Consider the following 17,953-nt stretch of genomic DNA (forward strand, 5'->3'; position numbering starts at 1 on the left):
AGGCTGTAGGTGTGAGTCCTGTGCCCTGCCCCTACCAGATGTGTTCCAGGCCCAGAATGGGACACCCGTCACGCCGTCCTCCCTACAGCGGGACCCCCACGCCCTCTGGGGGCTTCTAGGCAGGGCTTGCTGGTTCTGTGGTTGTGTGAAGCTCAGGGCCTGAGCGAGGGCCAGAGCTGGGTCAGGGTGGGGTCGGGGGTCCTCCTCACTCCTCGCCCCAGCACCACCTCCCCCTCGACCCTTGGAGGGAGGGTCTGGAGGCGAGTGCAGACCCAGGGCAGGGGCGGCCCACCTCCCAGCGCCCCCACTTTGGTGAGGGAGATCTCCAGGCTCGGCCGGGACCTCTGGTCTCCCGCCTCCCAGGCCTGTGCTCCAGCCCTGACCGGGGCACTCTAGAGAGGGCTCCGTTCAGGCTCGGGTGTCCCGAGGAGGAGGTGGAGAGGAGGTGGAGGGGGCCGGCGGCGTGCCGACAGAGGGGAAGCCGCAAAAACTCTGAGCCGTGTCAAGGCGCTGGTTTGCCAAGAGCAAACCCCACTTTGCTGGCCGTTTCAGCGGGACATTGTCCAGGCCCCTGGCCAGCCTGGCTCCCGTGTCCGCCCGCTGTTATTGTTGTTCTGTTTTTGGGAAGGGCCTGAGGCCCCCCCCCCCCCGCCCCACTCCCCTTCCACCCCCCACATATGGGAGCCACAACTGTGCAGGGCAGTTTCCGCCGAGCTCAGCAAAAATCCACCGAGAAGGTCAAGGACCAGCAAAGGGCCCTATCCATCATAAAAGGAACTGTTTTCATTTCCCAGGGCAGAGGAGATGAAAACGAGCACAACAAAGCTGGAGAAGGGCCCCCCTCAGCCCTGCACCCCCACCCGCTTCCCTCTGCCTCATGAGAACAGCCATCCTCTTTACAGGAATTTTACAGCCAAATCACTTAATGTGATTATAATAATTATTTCTTTACTAGAAATTGTATAAACAGCATCTTTTGAAATCTCCTGCAGGGAGGTGGTTCCAGGGCTCTGCACCGCCTGAGGGAAGGCAGGGGAGGGGCCGGCAAGGGGCTCTCGCCCGTGCGTGTGAGCACACACATGCGTGGTCAGCGTGCGTGTCTGCAAGCGACGTGTGTGAGTGTGCCGTGTGCACCTGCACACGTGTATGCAGGAACACGCGTGCCCATGTGCCCACGCACATGCGTGACGTATGTGCGTGTAAGTGCATGTAGAGCTGTGTGCCGCGGGTTTCCCTGTGAGTGTTGTGTCCGCATGTGAGTGTGTGTGGGGGCATGCACAGGCACGCTGTCACTTGTGTGCATGCGTGTGCACGTGTGGGCAGGGGTGTGAACGGTGCAGCGGGTTCACGTGTGTGTGCAGGCACACACGTGTGGACTCCAGGCAGCGCCGAGAGAAGCCTGGACGTTCCTTCAGTTTAAAGGCTGTGAAAACGTTATGGTTTCCATGGCGACCGGGCCAGCCTGGCGCCTGGGAGGCTCTTCAGTGCTGCTGTTCCCGGCTTGCTCCTCCTGCCCCCGCCTCAGCCTCCTGCTCCCCCACTGCTTGCTGGGGCCCCTCTCCTTTCTGGGGGTTCCCTCCCCTTTCTGGGGTTCCCTCTCCTTTTGGGGGCCCTCTCCTTGCCGGGGGTTTCCTCTCCTTTCCAGGACTCCCCTCTCCTTCCCGGGGGCCCCCTCTCCTTCCTGGGGCCCTTTCCTTTGTAGGGGTTCCCTCTCCTTTCTGGGGGTTCCCTCCCCTTTCTGGGGTTCCTTCTCCTTTTGGGGGCCCCTCTCCTTGCCGGGGGTTTCCTCTCCTTTCCAGGTCTCCCCTCTCCTTCCCGGGGGCCCCCCTCTCCTTCCTGGGGCCCTTTCCTTTCTAGGGGTTTCCTCTCCTTCCCAGGGGCCCCCTTTCCTTTCCGGGGGCCCCTCTCTGGGAACCTGAGCTTCTCGGGAGGCCTGTGCTCTCTCCTCTTTCACCTCTCCAGAACAAATGTGCCCCCAGTCTCCTGGCCCCTCCCCTGCAGCCCCCAGTTTTAAAATCTCATTTTGCTTCCCCGTGTGGTCGCTGACCGGGCCTGACTTTGAAATCTGTTGAAAGGAGACCTTTCTCTTTGGGGGCCAAAGTAAACAGCTTGTCATGTTAAATCATGCTCTCTCCCTCCCTCTCCCTCCACCACGGGGCCTGCCCCTGGGGGCGCTGGGGGAGGGCTGAGGAGCCCCCCTCTCTCTGCTGCTGCCTCAGCAGCCGGTGCCTGCTTGTGCCCCCCCCGAGCTCTGGGTCAGCGCGCTGCCTGCCGGCCTCGGCGCCTGGCCCGGGGAGGGCACGGGTCCCCCAGTCCTCGCGGCCCCACCTGGGCGCAGGCTCACCCTCCCCCAGCCCAGATCCCCGTGCCCTCCTGCCCTCCCCTCTCCCAGGCTCCCCAGGTGCTGTCACGTCTCCCTCAGGAACACCTCCCCAGTCTTGCTTGCCTGCTGGGCCGCAGCCTGGCCTGGCCTGCCCTGCCCGAGACTGTCCCCCACCGCAGGACACCGGCCCATGGCTCCCGGGGGCCCCTGCGGCAGCCTTGAGGCCGCGGCCGGGTCCACGCACGGTCGGCCCCGGAAACACCACAAACCCCCCACACCTCTGCCCCTCTACCCGCCCCACCCCGGGCACCCCCAGGGCAGCTCCACCCCACCCAGTGCCCAGTCCCCTGGGCTCCGTGCGTCGTGCTGCATGTGGGCAGAGCCTGGCCAGACCCACCGCACGCAGGCTCTGCCCAGGGCTGGTGGGATGGATGGGTCTCCGGGCACCCCTCCCCCTCCCCGGCACCTCTCCCCACTTCTCCCGGCACCCCTCCCCTGGCACCCCCTCACTTCTCTCCCGGCGTTGCTTCTCTCTGCCGCCATCTCCCGGAGACTGTCTCTCAGAGCCGCGGCCTCTCTCTGATGGGCCGAGATGGCGTCCTCGAACTGGGCCTGCAGGGCCTTCAGCTCCGCAGCCGTGGCGCTGACGGTGGCCTGGAGAGAGCGGCAAGCTGGCCGCGGCATCCAGGGGCAGCCCAAGGCTTGAGCGGCCGGTGGACAGCCATCTGCTGTCCCGGGGCCGGGCGGAGGCTCGCTCGGGCCGCACAAGGCGGGCAGAGCAGAGCCCCGGGCCAGCCTTCTCATGCCGCCCACTGCCCGTGCCACCGCTGCTGGCCCCGAGGGGACGTGGTGATGGGGGGGGGTCTCCCCGCGCAGAGGGGCTGGCCCTTTCCCCCATGCCTTTCCTTTCGGGTCTCCAGGCCACCAGGCCAGGGCAGCTTGGGGGTGGGGACCCAGTCAGGGACTCAGGTGCTGACCTCTTTCAAGCCTAAAATGTTGCTGTTGGGCCGTTCAGCTGAGGGGCCAAGAACAGCCACTTGGCGAACGAGACAGGCCCTGCCCTCAGAGGAGGCTGACTTTGAGACCCCCTCAGTTGGGCAGTGTGCTCGGCATTCGTGCCCAGGACGTGGGCATGGGAGAGGCAGCCCGGGTCCCGTGGTCCTGTAGTCTGGGACGTCCACTGCCGTCAGTGCACGGGGGGCTCGCCCTTCCGAGGCGTGCCTCTAGTCCCCCTCTCTGGGACCCTGCCCATCGGTGGAGGGCCAGAAAGGTGGACCCCAGCTCAGAAGACATGGTGGTGGCAGGGAAGGGGGGAGGTGGGTCCCAGGACAGCCCTGTCCCCGAGTCCAGGCGAACACAGGAGCCCCTCAGTCAGTCCGGCCCTTGGTTTCCCGAACTTTCAAATAGGCAGGTGGCATTCGGGGATGCCCACGGTCCCTGCCAGCCTAAACACGCGAGCACCCACAGACATGCCCGGAACGGGGCCACGGGGCTCAGCCTACACACCTCCCTAGACGGAGGCCCCCCTGCAGAGACACTCAGGCAGCACAGACATTCATCGGACTCAGCTTGGCCTGGATCTGCTCTCCTGGACCCTCCTCTCCAGCACTACCCGGTGGGCACTTGGAGGAGGAGGGGTCCCCTGGGCCCCAGGCTAGGAAGCAGTGCCCGAGCTTTCCTTGTCCATGAACAAGGATGCTGCCTGCTCACCTGGGGCCCGAGGCCCGCCTGGCTTCCCGGCCTGTATGCTCCCCCTCGCCTCTGCCTTGGCCCCAGGGTGGTCTAGGCCCCCCCAGGGGGGCTGGGGGGAGTGGAGCCGGCTTCGTGTCCCAGGGAGGCACAGGTGCCTGTGCTGGTGCCCCCGCACTGGAGCCCCACCCCCGCCCACCCAGATTCTGTAGGCCGCTGCCCCAGGGCGCTAGTGGGCTGGGGCCCTCTGAGGCCTGGCCTCCTGCTCTTGGTGAAGGAGCCTCACTGGTGCCTCCTCCCCTTGCCCCTGCCGTCCTTCTGCATTACCCCCCACCACCCTCCCGTCCTCCTGCACTGACAGGTATCACCCTGGGTGGCCCGTTTGGCCGTGCCCTCGGGGCGGACCCAGCGTTGCTGTGGCGGCCTGGCTAGGAAGGCCCTGCAGAGGCTGTGGGTGACAGGATACAGCCCAGGAGCCCCTCCACCTGCCAGGGGGCTTTTCTCACGTCACCCCACAACTGGTTTTCCTCGGCAGGCATTTCTCCTCTCCTTCTGTCCTCAGTGGGTTTTAATTTCCACGTTCCTTGCCAAGGGGGCAAAACAACCCTTAACGAGCTCGCTGAAGTGCCCGCCCGCTGGCTGGCCGGCTATCCCCAGTCCAGGCGGAGACTCAGCCAGCACAGAGGGGGAAGGCTCCTGAGCAGCCCCTCTGAGTTGGGGGGTCAGCTCCCAGGGTCTGGGGGGGGGGGGGGCAGTCCCTGGTTCCCTGACGAGAGTCGGATGGGCGGGGCAGCTCGGTGGGAACGGGAGGAAGGAGGGCACCACCCTGTGGGCCCCCCCCCACGCCTCCCAGCTGTGCCCACGGAAGCACCGGCCAGCCCGTGACAGAGCAGGGCGGGGGCTCCAGGGAGAGTGGCTCTTGGACAAGACTTTTCTGGGTGCCGTGAGCCCCTCCGGGTGGCGGTGCTCAGAGTGACCCTGTCTGGCGGTGGGGGGGGAGGGGGTGGAAGGCAGCCGGCTCCTAACCGCAGCCCCCTTTCCTACTGACTGTGCCCCTGGGACAGGACTGCGTGTCCCTGCCTCCCCAAGGCCCCGCTGGCTCTGCATCTGCCCCCGCCGGGCAGCCTTCTCAGTGCCCGCTGCTGCTCGAGCAGGTGCAGAGTCAGTGACGCTGAGACAGTGGCTCCTGCTCTGACACCAGTTCTGGGCCGGGCACTGCAGCCGGTGTTCCGTCCACACGCTCGGTCCCTGACTCGCTGAGTCATTCACTCAGCACCAAGGGAGCATCTCACCCTTTGACCTGGGGGCTGGGACACACCAGGGACAAGGGTGAAAAAAGGGTCTCCTAGAATAAAAACGAAGGTGACAGGAGCTGGAAGGACACAGGCAGGAGGCAGAAGGGACAAGGTGCTGGCCTGGCCTTGCCCTGGACCACGCTGGCTCCCTGCAGTCTGAGGGGTGCGAGAAACGCCCCGTGGGTCTCTGGGCTGCTCCCTGCCTGCCTCTGCTCAGTGCCCACCCCCGGGGTCCTGACCCCGCTGCAGACAGCCCTCCCCTGAGCTCGCCGTGGTCCTTTCACCTAGCTCTGGCCACCTCCCCCTGCGGGGGGCAGGGGTCATCCCCACCTTGCCTACACTGGTGGGACTGCACCGCATTTCATAATAGGCTGAGCCTCCCCCACTGGAGACAGCAGTGGGGGCCCAGCTCCACACATGGGGTGGGGACACAGGGTCCCCAGGGTCGCTGCCTGCCCTGTCCCCTGGACACGGGCTCCTGATGGAGTCTGGAGCCCCAGGTGGCCCCAGCTCGTTGCCTGAGGCAGCCTCAGTGTACCTGTGGGCGGCTACCCACGGGGGGTCTCTCCTGTCCCTCGTCCCTCGGGGATGCCTTTCTCCTGGCTCAGCTGGACACTCTCTGTGGTGTCCTTTCCAGCGAGGGTCTGCCTCAGGCACAGTGCTGGCCTTTCCCAGTTTGGTTTCTCCTTTGGACGCACGTCTCTAATGAGCCAGCCCCAAGAGGCCTCACGCACATTTCCTGCAGTTCCGTTTTGCCAAGTGCATCTCAAGTGCACAGACAGGCAAGGCTGGATGTACATGGGGCTGGGCGGGGCACAGGGCTGGGTCCTGCCCGCCTCTGCTGCTGGCTCACCTGCGGCCCCAGGCCCTCCTCTCTGGCCCCTTTCTGGCCAGGCCCGCTGCTGGCAAGTAGGGACTGGCTCTTGGAAGCCCCCACCCCCCAGCCGGCTTTGGTTCACTGGGCCTTTCCTTGCCATTAAGACAGTGCCCCCTCCCAGCAGGAGACCTGGACATTTCCTGGAGGGTAGAGAGGGCTGTGTCCCTGGGACCAGGAAGGAAGGGGGTGCATCTGAGGGTCTGCCTGAGCCTGCTGGGCAATGCAGGTGGCCAGGCTGGCTTGGGCACACAGGGCCCACCTCGGTGTCTGGCTTGGGCACACAGTGTCTGGCTTGGGCACACAGGGCTCACCTCGGCTTGCTTTTGTTGGCTCTGGGCCTCCTGCCGCACCTGTCCCAGCTCCTGCATGGCTCTGAAGAGTTCTTCCCTGAGCAGCCTCCTCTCTTCTTCTTTCAGTGACAGGGCCTGGCAGGATTTGGGGGGGGGGGCATGCTTGTGAGGGTCAGGGAGCCTCCACAAGGGGAGGCTGCAGCAGAATGCTGGGTGCTAAAGCCTCTGCCAGGATGTGTTGTGTTCTTGATTCCACATCCCTGCTCAGGGAGGGGCATCGCTCCGGAGGCAGCCCTTGTCCCGAGTCGGGTCAGTGGGGTCTTTTTACTCTGTCTGCATTGGTCCAGCTTCCATGCCCGTGCTCAGTTCTCTACACACTAGCTGGATGATCAGGTGGGTGGATGGTCAGACACAGAGATGGATGGTGGATATGGATGGACAGCTGAGTGTGTGGATAGAGGGAAGGATGTTTAAGTGAATGGATGGACAGATGGTCAAGTGAGTGGTTGCATAGATGGATGGTCATATGAATGCATGAATGGTTGAGTGCGTGGATCATTGATGGATGCTTAAGGAAATTGATGGATAGATGTATGGTTAGGTGTGTGAATGGAAAATCGGGTATGTGGATAGATGGCCATGTATGTGGGAGGAGAGCTAAGTGTATACATAGAAGGATGGATATTCAAATAAATGGATTGATGATGACAAATGGAAGGACAGTCAAGTGCATGGATGGATAGATGGATGGATGGATGGATTGGTGAATGGATGGATGATGGATTGGTGGATAGATGGATGGATGGATGGATGGATGGATGGATGGATTGGTGGATGGATTGGTGGATGGATGGATGGATGGATGGATGGATGGATGGATTGGTGGATGGATGGATGGATGGATGGATGAATGGATGGATGGATTGGTGGATGGATGGATGGATGGATGGATGGATGATGGATTGGTGGATGGATGGATGGATGGATGGATGGATGGATTGGTGGATGGATTGGTGGATGGATGGATGGATGGATGGATGGATGGATTGGTGGATGGATTGGTGGATGGATGGATGGATGGATGGATGATGGATTGGTGGATGGATGGATGGATGATGGATTGGTGGATGGATGGATGGATGGATGGATGGATGGATGGATTGGTGGATGGATAGGTGGATGGATGGATGGATGGATGGATGGATGAATGGATGGATGGATTGGTGGATGGATGGATGGATGGATGAATGGATGGATGGATTGGTGGATGGATGGATGGATGGATGGATGAATGGATGGATGGATTGGTGGATGGATGGATGGATGGATGAATGGATGGATGGATTGGTGGATGGATGGATGGATGGATGGATGGATGGATGGGTGGGTGAATGGATGGATGGATTGGTGGATGGATGGATGGATGGATGGATGGATGGATGGGTGGGTGAATGGATGGATGGATTGGTGGATGGATGGATGGATGGATGGATGGATGGATGATGGATTGGTGGATGGATGGATGGATGATGGATTGGTGGATGGATGGATGGATGGATGGATGGATGGATTGGTGGATGGATAGGTGGATGGATGGATGGATGGATGGATGGATGAATGGATGGATGGATTGGTGGATGGATGGATGGATGGATGAATGGATGGATGGATTGGTGGATGGATGGATGGATGGATGAATGGATGGATGGATTGGTGGATGGATGGATGGATGGATGGATGGATGGATGGGTGAATGGATGGATGGATTGGTGGATGGATGGATGGATGGATGGATGGATGATGGATTGGTGGATGGATGGATGGATGATGGATTGGTGGATGGATGGATGGATGGATGGATGGATGGATTGGTGGATGGATAGGTGGATGGATGGATGGATGGATGGATGGATGGATGGATGAATGGATGGATGGATTGGTGGATGGATGGATGGATGGATGAATGGATGGATGGATTGGTGGATGGATGGATGGATGGATGGATGGATGGGTGGGTGAATGGATGGATGGATTGGTGGATGGATGGATGGATTGATGGATGGATGGGTGGGTGAATGGATGGATGGATTGGTGGATGGATGGATGGATGGATGGATGGATTGGTGGATGGATGGATTGGTGGATGGATTAGTGGATGGATGGATTGGTGAATGGATGGATTGGTGGATGAATGGATGGATAAATGGATTGGTGGATGGATGGATGGATGAATGGATAAGTAGGTGGGTGGATGTCTGTCGAATGGGATTGAAGACTGAAGCTTCAATAGCAGTGATCTGGAAAGGTCAGCCCTCTTTGTGGGTCAGAGAAAGCATGGTGAGGTGGAATGTGAGGGTTCCCCACTGCCTGAAAGTCCCCCATCACCTCTTGCATCTCATTTTCCAATTGGAGGAGACTCTCATCCCGCTCGTGCTTTAGGCTCTGAATTTCCTCCTTCAGAGCCTCCCTCTTGGCCGCATTCTTTGCTACCAGCTTCTTCTCCTGTTCCAACCGGTGAGCTGCCACTTCCTTCTCCTCTGTCAGAGACAGACTCAGGGACTCCTGGGCCAATGCAAAGGAACAGGCTATGAAGACTGCATAAGTCGGGACATGTGAGGCCAGCAGGTACCTGTAGTCCTGAGTGAGACCCGGTTCATGGGACGTCAGGACAGGACAGGACCCCAGGAATGGCCACTCCAGTCAGCTAAACACCCTTTGTCTCACACAATGACATTAAAGCAAGAGCTGGGTCTCGCCACCTGCCGTCCCTATGTAGTGGCCCATCTACCTCTCCCAGCCCCCACATTCAGAAGATGTGTAACATGTTAAACAAGACCTCGCAGGGGCCTGTGGCCAGTGGGACAGCTTAGCGGGAGGAGGGAGCTCCCTCCGGCTACCGGGCCTCAGACTGCAGCCAGGCCAGCCAACCCGAGGTCTGGCCTCTTCTGTGGGGGAGAAGACCCCCCCCTGCACAATGCTCCAGGCCCTGGACCGCCCACGTGAACTATTCGACTCCTCTGGGTGCGGCCCCGGTATGGCTGGGGCACCTCTCGCCTGGCTGGTCTCCTAAGCTTCCCTCCCCCATGTGTCTGCTGGCTTCTGGGACATGGCAGTCTCCTGGGAAGTGACCACACAGCAGCGGCCCAACGGAAGCAGACCTTCTCCCTCTGGAGCCGAGCCAGGTCCTCGTGGTGGGCCAGCGCCTGGCTCTCCAGGGCCAGCTGCAAGTCCCGCTCCTGCTGTGCCACCTGCCGCTGAAGCCTCCCCACGTCCCACTGCAGCTTTGTCTCCTGGACCTCCCAGGCACTTCTCAGCTGCTGCATTTCCACTGTGAAAGTGACAGAGGCATCAGGGACCGGCCACAGGGCCCCCACAGCATGGAACCCCTGTGGCCCTCACAGACTCCCTGTGGAGTGATGGCCCCATGGGGTGACAGCCACCTGCTTTGAGGAGGCTGCCAGAGCCAGTGGGACAATGAATGCACTCCGTGCCCCACTGCAGTGTATGTCCTAATTGTCACCTTGTATTGGCTCTGGCCGGGCCCACACAAGGCAGGGGCGCTGGGCAGGGAGCACGGGGCCTGGGAAGGGAGCACGGGAGCTGGGTAGGGAGCCACCATGCTGACCCCGTGGCCGCAGCCCAGTTCTGCGCCTGGGCCCGGCACTGAGAGCAGGCTGTGCAGGTGGCCGGCCCTCCTAGACAACAGTGGCATGACCCGATCAGCCACGTGAGCTCCAGGCCTGTGTTCGTGTCCCTTCAGGGGACTGGGGAGTGTGAGCAGCACATCTGGGGACTGAGCCCCACTGAGGGGAGAGCGGAGCAGAGAGAGCCTGCCCGAGGAGCACCTTGCAGGGCCTGCCGATCGAGCCGCATGCTCCGGGCCTGTCCCTCCAGCTGCTCCCGCTGTGCCTGGAGCTGCATCACCAGCTGCTGGGTCTCAAAGAGGCTTCTCTCCAGAGAGTCCCTCTCAGCCCTGCAGAGTCATCAGACAGTGGAGCAGGTCACCCAGGCGGTCCTGCTGATGAGGGACGGTGCAGAGTCCTTTAGCTAGATAACGGAACAGTGTCCACCGAGGCTGGGCTCATCAATCAGAAGATAAACAGAATGAACATCTCATTCCTTTTTTTTTAACTCTTTTTTTTTTTTAGGTAGGGTCCACGCTGAATGTGGGCTTAACCTCACGACCCTTGGATCAAGAGTCGTGGGATCTACCAAGAGCCAGCCAGGCATGGCCCATCATTCATTTGAAATCTCTAAAACCAAATTAGGCCCTGCGCAAAATAATCTTTCAGGTGGATTAAAAAGCTAAATGAAAAACAAAACAAAACAAAGCACAACAACAAATAAACAACTCAGAACCATAAAAACCATAGAAAAAATAGAGAAAGGTATTTTATAAAGTTTGTAAGCAAAACACAAAACCGAGAAGACAGAAATAAAGAGGCCAGCATATCTGAATACACTTAAAGGGGTTGGGGGCTTATGCAGAAAGATTTCACAAACCAACTTAAAAACAAGGGACAAAGAGTTAATATCCATCATATGCAAAGAGCTCCTACGAATCAATGACAGAAGGTCAGCTGATCCTACAGAAAAATGAGAAAAATGACTGTTATTCACAAAGAAAACGCAAAGGGGGAATGAACATATAAAGTTTGCTCACCCTACTGGTACTCAAGGAGATTCAAATGACAACCATGTGGTGTCATTGACCAAGCACCAGATTGACACAACTTTAAACAATGTTTATATTCAATGTTGGCAAGGGTGTGAGGACCATTTTCTTTGTGGAGGGGAGGCTAGGAAACTTCAAGATTTAAAGCGTGCCTATCTTGGAGCCAGCGATTCCACTCCCAAGTGTCGGTTCTTTAGAAATACACATGAACCAACTACACACGTACAAGGATGCTCACTGCAGCCTTATATCGCGCACTAACTGGACGTGGCTTCCATGCTAAGTGGCAGAATGTTCTAGAAATGCTAAGTGGTAGAATGTTCTAGAAATGACGGTGCATCTAGTGAGTTGTTATCGAGGACGAGGAAACTCTCTTCTCTGATCTCTGAGAAGCAACGTGTCAGAGCGTAAGGGCACGCCCAGCGTCCACCGCGTACGAAAGCTGCCGCGGTGTCTCTGTGCACGCAGACACAAATGTGCAGAAAATACCTGCAACTCAGAGCAGCGTTCATTTCCGGGGAGGGGGGTGAAGTGGCTTGAAGGAGTTGTCAGAAGACAACCAATCAGCCCACCGGTCGTCGACCAGCGAGCGAGCACGTTGTAACCGATACTGTGCTCGGCCCCACGCGAGGTGTTTTACGGTGAAAACATCTGCCAACCAAACAGCACACGTGCACACACCACAGACACACAAAAATATGCACATGAGCACACAAACGGCAGACACACATCCCCACACAAATCGATGGGTCGGGGAGGGCCGCGGGCCCCGGGGGACCCTGCTCACCGCTGCCACCTTGGTGGGGGGGTTGGGCGTGTCGACACCGTCCAGGGCTCGCTCTTGCCTGCAGAGCCCAGAAACTTCACTCCTCCGATGTCCCCAGTGCCCCCTTCCAGTCCCCATCCTAGTAAGCACCTCACATTCCCTGCTCCCCGCTTCTGTGTGAACAGAAGGCAGCGGGGGCTGCCTCGGATGCCCTCCCCAACACCTCGAACCCACCTCCTCCCAGACAGCAGCCTGGTCCCCTCTGGGAGAAGCGGTCTCTGCCGCTCAGACACCAGAATCTTCTTTCACCCCAAAGCCTGGGAATCCAAGGGTGTGTCCGGTCTCTCCTTCCTTGGGAGCCCAAGAGCACCTCAGCCTCCTGGAGCAGAGGCCCGGCGTGACCAGCGAGGGCGCAGGCAGGATGCAGGCAGACACCCTCCATCCACCTCTCCGGGTGCCGAGCGAGCCAGCAACCCCTCAACTGGGCATGCGCCCCTAGCGCTGCAGCCTGGTCAGGGCCTGGGTGTGGGGGCTGGAGGAGCTTGAAACCCGGGGTCCTCTGTCATCAGCCCGCCACGGAGAGGCAAAGAGCTGCCGCAGGACTTCTCGCACCTGGTGGTTATCCACATTACCCGGGAGCTCATTAAAACCGCAGTGGCCAGACCCTCCGGCCCATGGAGCCAGCCAGACAAACACCTACCGTGGGAGCTAGGCGGCACCCTGTGCCAGCATATGTGATTTCAGGACAAGCCCCCAGCAGCCTTGTCACCGGAAGCTCAGACCGGTCACCGTAAAGTGCTGTTTAATGAGCAGGTGACTGTCTGGGGCCACAGGGCTGCCCAGTGATCGGGGCAGAGCCTACGGGGAGGACCCTGGGCTGCCACGGCCTCTGCCCAGCCTCTGTCCGTGATCTGGGCAGCAAATACTGACAGGTGACAGGGGCCCTCCAACCCCTGCTTGTCTGAGCACCCGTGGGGCCTGGAAGGGGGCGACAGGCAGGGACCCTCTGCTCCTGCTGACCCGGAGCAGGCCTTTGTTAGGTTTTCTGTTCCTGTTTCTGTGCGAACTTTCATTTGCAAAAGAGGTTTGTCTGTGAGGATGTTCAAGGACCTGGGACTCAAGGGTTCTGGTGACCCCCAGGTTCTGGAGTTCCAGGAGTAAACCTTTTCTACAAAAATACTTAGATGTTCTCAAGAGAGCCCACAAGTTTGGTGACAGAAAGCAACCAGCTTTTGGATTGCTGCAGAGGCCATGGGACCAGCTCAGCTTACCAGGTGACAGCCTGAAGGGCACCCCCGTTCTTACCTACAAGTGCCTATTTCACGTCTTCTGGAAGTGGCCCCTGCTGATTTTTGAAGCTCGCTCTGGCCCTGCCCTCAGCCTCATGGTTCCCTGGGGTTGACACTGTGCCTGGCTTCAGGGATGGGCGTGTGACCCCAGCCTGCCAGTCTGAGCCTTACGACTCCCAGGACTGGTTCAGGGATATCAAATGGCTCAACATGGCCAACGGCAGCAGCTTTTGGGTTTTTGGGGGGAGGAGGACACTGTGTCTGCTGGAGGAGGGAGCCTGGGGTGGCCACTGACCATTTGCCACCTCGCACCCCGACTCTGCCTGAGAACAAAGTCTCCTGAGTTAAGTAACACTGAGCAGGGAGAGGCAGGATTCTGACAGCACTGTGGGAACACCTGGATCCAGCCTTGCCTGAAGCCATGTGTATCCTGAACTTAGACTCCTTGAGCAGGACATCCCATGCCTTCCTTCTGCTGGTCTGGACTGGGTTTCTGGCACTTGCTATCTGGCCAGTGTGGCCACCTCTCTCAGGAGGGCCATCCTGGGACTCTCACTGGATTCAATTCTTCTAGTCGCTCGTCTCAGCCAGGCTCTGTGACTGCCCTTCATTCACAGCCTCTCTCCCACGTAGACATAACATTGCCCTGCCCTACAGTCGCCGAGTGAGTGCCTGTCCCCTGCTGCACTGCGGGCTCTTCGAGGGCGAGGCCGTGTGGACAGAACCTGCTGGTAGGGCCCCAGGTACCTGAGCTCGGCCGCCTCCTCAGCCGTGAGCCGGACCTGCCTCTCCAGGGCCTCCTGCTTGGCCAGCAGCTGGGCCCGCTCCTCAGACAGAGCCTCCTTCTCCTGCAGGGTCCTCTGCAGCGTGTCCCGCTGGGCCTCCCGGTCCTGCAGGCTCTGGGCGAGCTGCTCCTCCAGGGCCTGCTTCTTGCACGTGACCTAGAGGAGGGGGAAGGGACAGTCCAGCAGGGAGTGGGAGGGTGAGGGGGACCCTCTCAGGGAAAAGAAGCGATTTCGTGCAGAATGGCAAGGAGGGAGGGGTGGGGAGGAGGGTGGGCATAAGACGAATTGGACCTCAGAAGTACGTGTGTGTTCACAGCAGAGGGGCCCTGGTGCCTGTAGCCACGATGGAGGCGTCCCTGAACTGAGCACTCCCAGGGAGGAGCCAGCTGCCAATCTAAATGGCAACCCGGGTCAGCCCACAAGGGTCCAGGGGGCAGGAAACATCACACAGTGATGGCCATAGAAAGTGGCAGGGGACCTGGTTGCTGCAGACCGACACTTCCATCAAGAGCATCACAGGAACCTGGACGGAACATAACACAGGAATCTGCACAGAGCTTCTGAGAGCTGCCGAGGCAGCTGGGACCTCAGAGGAAGGGACACAGAGGAACGAGGTATCTCTTCTCTGCTCAGAATTTGATTTAAAAGCTTTGGCTGAGAAGTTGAGAAGCCAAGGAGAGCTTCTGACAGCACTCTGGCCTTAGGGGAACAAAAAACTCAAGCTCAGAGCCATCCTAGCAGAGGGGCCCGAACAAACACTGCAGCTCTGAGTTGTATTCGCTGCAGGACTTCACCCTGGTAGTGGTGGTGAATCGGAAGTAGACCATCTCTCATACAATCTGAAGCTCGGTTTGAAGCCCTTCAACCAGGGACTATGGTGGTCATCTACCTTCACTTCTTGCCAGGACCAGAGCAAGAAGAACAGTGTCATCACGATCCTGAAGTTATTTCTACAGGTTTTTTTACCTAAGATATTTAGCATTTAATCAACATTACCAGGCATATCAGGAGATAAGATGATATGGCAGGAAAAAAAAGTAATAATATAAACACGGATGCCTCCCTGACCCCTTGGGTACCCAGATATTGGAGTTGTCAGACACAGAGTTTAAAATAGCTGTGACTAAGTGTTCAAGATGATGGATGGCAAGATGCAGAACTTCACAACAGAACTAGAAACTAAATATAAACGATATAATTTAAAAATACAATAAGCAAAATTAATAAATGTATGAGTTCAATGCCAGCTTAGATGGAAAAGAGAACTAATAACCTGGAAGATAGACAAAAGAATGTGTTCAGACTGAATCATGAAGAGAAAAAAGGAGGAAGAACACAAAAGAGAGTGTAATAGACTTATGGGACAAAGTAAAAAGGTCCAACATATGTACAATTAGAGTCACAGAAAGAAAGGAGAGAGAATATTTGAACAGACACTGCACAAGAATTTCCCAAATCTAATAAACTACATCAAGCCACAGATTTAAAATGAGCCACAATCCTCCAATAGGATAAGTACAAAGAAAACAGCACATAGAGTATACTAAAGTTTCTGAATACCAAAGATGAAGAAATATATCTTTTACAATCAGGGGAAAACACACGTTGCCTTAAAATGAGCAACAATAAGACTGACATTTGACTTCTAAACAGCAACAATGAAACTCAGAAGATGGTGGATGAATTCATCAAAATGCTGAAGGAAATAATGGCCATCCTAGTATTCCATGGCCGGTAAAAATATTCTTCAAACATAAAGACCAGGGGCGCCTGGGTGGCGCAGTCGGTTAAGCGTCCGACTTCAACCAGGTCACGATCTCGCGGTCTGTGAGTTCGAGCCCCGCGTCAGGCTCTGGGCTGATGGCTCGGAGCCTGGAGCCTGTTTCCGATTCTGTGTCTCCCTCTCTCTCTGCCCCTCCCCCGTTCATGCTCTGTCTCTCTCTGTCCCAAAAATAAATAAAAAACGTTGAAAAAAAAAAATTTAAAAAAAACATAAAGACCAGAACTTCCTGCTTCTGTAATGATGAGGGAGGTTGTTAAAGACCCACCCTCCCACCTGGAACAGATAGAAAATCTATACGATGTATGTCTAATATAACTGAGGGCATAAGAGATGCCAAGTAGCCAAGAGCCAAGGAGACATGTATCCAGCTGAGCCCAGCGCTTCATCACATATCTTCCTTGAGGTATTCTCCAGATCCCAAGTCGTGCAAGGCCCAGAACCTTAGAAGCCATGCGTAAAGCCTTGGCTAAGTCTGGGAACTTGGCTTATGGTTTCAATGGGCTTATAAGATCAGGGAGACCTAACGTGTCATTCAAAGCTACCAAAGCAGCTGGGGTTTGAGAGGAGAAAACAGAAAACATCAGAAAGGAGGGGAGACTCAGATTCTATATTGGTTTTTTTATTGCTTTTTTTTTTTAAAATAACTCCCAAGAAGTACAGGGTCAAGGGACCATGAATGTGAATGAGAAATGGCAGGTGAGAGTCTGAGAAGTCAGGTAGAACTTTGGGCAGTCTTACAGAACTGAGAAACAAAATCTGCAGTTAGGGCTCACCAAAATATGGAGGCCCTGGTCAACACCCCACACTTCCAGCTAGGAGACAGGAGAGCTATGTTATATTCCGGGGTGCATGGGAAATAGATTGCTCCTCACAAAAGACTGAACCCCAGTTACAAACCAGCTTGATCCAGGACTGGATAAAACTGATCTGCCCCTGCTTTGATTTCCCAAGATCAAAACAAATTCCCTCTGGAAAAAGTTGGTATCATTCAGAGCCTCAAGTTATCCCTACAAAAACATAAAGTCTTATTCAATATATTCTATTATGGATATCAGCAGGCAAGACAAATGACTGAAAGCCAAGAGATGAAAGATAATAGAAAGAGAGCCATTAGGGGATCTAGATGATGGAGTTATCAGAAAAAGACTTGAAAAAGATTACACTTAATATACCTATGCAGATAAAGAATTTTGCCAGATAACTGGAGTGTGTGTGTGTGTGTGTGTGTGTGTGTGTATGTTTGTGTGTGTGTGTGACTGTTTAAAGCAAAAATTTTAATAATATATGGTAGGGTTTATAATAGCACATGTAGAAACAAAATACATAGCGTGAAGAGCACAAAGGATGAGAGGGGTGAACGTAATACATTGCTGGAAGGGTCTTAAATTGTTTTTGAAGTAGTAAAATATTATTTAAATATGAACAATGCATATCATAATTTTAGAGTGATTACTAAAATAATAAGGAAAAGAACTATAGCTTAGAAACATCAACAGACAACACAAAATGCAATTCTACATAAATACGTAACTAACTCAAAAAAGGCCAGAAGGGAGGAAAGTAAAATGTTTTTTTTTAATGAGACAAATAGAAAACAAATACCAAGAAAACAAATACAAAGATGTTTCAACCCAACATATCAATGGTTACACTAAATGTAAATGGTACAATCACTCTACTAATTGGTAGAGACTGTCAGAGTAACAATAAAAGCAAGACCCAATAATATGCTTTTTATAAGAAACACACTTTAAATACACAGAAACAGACAAATTGAAAGTAAACGTATGGAAACATATACAATGAGAACACTTAGCACGACAAAACTGGTATGGCTAAATCAATATCACAAAAAGTAGGTATCTAGAAAAAGAGATAAGAGGGAATGTTTTATAACAATGAAAAGTTAAGGCATCATGAAGACATGAACTACTTAATGTGTATCCACCTAATAATAGGAATTCAAAACATGAGGCAAAAATGGACAGGACTAAAGGCTGAAAGAGACAATCCTACAATCATAGATGGAGATTTTAATGCCCTTCCAGCACTAATGATTAGAACAAGGGGACAAAAACAACCAGCCAAGTAAAACATATAAGACAAACAAACAAACCCCAAAACAGTGAGGACATGGAAGTTTTAAAGAATACTTGACCTAATTGATATTCACGGACTCTC

At 55.8% G+C, this 17,953-nt stretch overlaps 1 protein-coding gene across 1 annotated transcript in view; it reads right to left on the minus strand.

Annotated features, from left to right (window-relative positions):
* The window catches only part of CROCC2 (ciliary rootlet coiled-coil, rootletin family member 2), a 71,368-nt gene that overhangs the window by 20,242 nt on the left and 33,173 nt on the right, over positions 1-17,953 (minus strand). Inside the window, 6 exon segments of the mRNA XM_078452578.2 lie at positions 2,834-2,977; positions 6,496-6,609; positions 8,860-9,036; positions 9,633-9,802; positions 10,320-10,447; positions 13,952-14,145. Coding sequence (XP_078308704.2) covers positions 2,834-2,977; positions 6,496-6,609; positions 8,860-9,036; positions 9,633-9,802; positions 10,320-10,447; positions 13,952-14,145 — 927 coding nt within the window.

Source organism: Panthera onca, chromosome C1 (genome assembly GCF_046562875.1).
Source record: "Panthera onca isolate mPanOnc1 chromosome C1, mPanOnc1 haplotype 2, whole genome shotgun sequence".
Lineage (NCBI taxonomy): Eukaryota > Metazoa > Chordata > Mammalia > Carnivora > Felidae > Panthera > Panthera onca.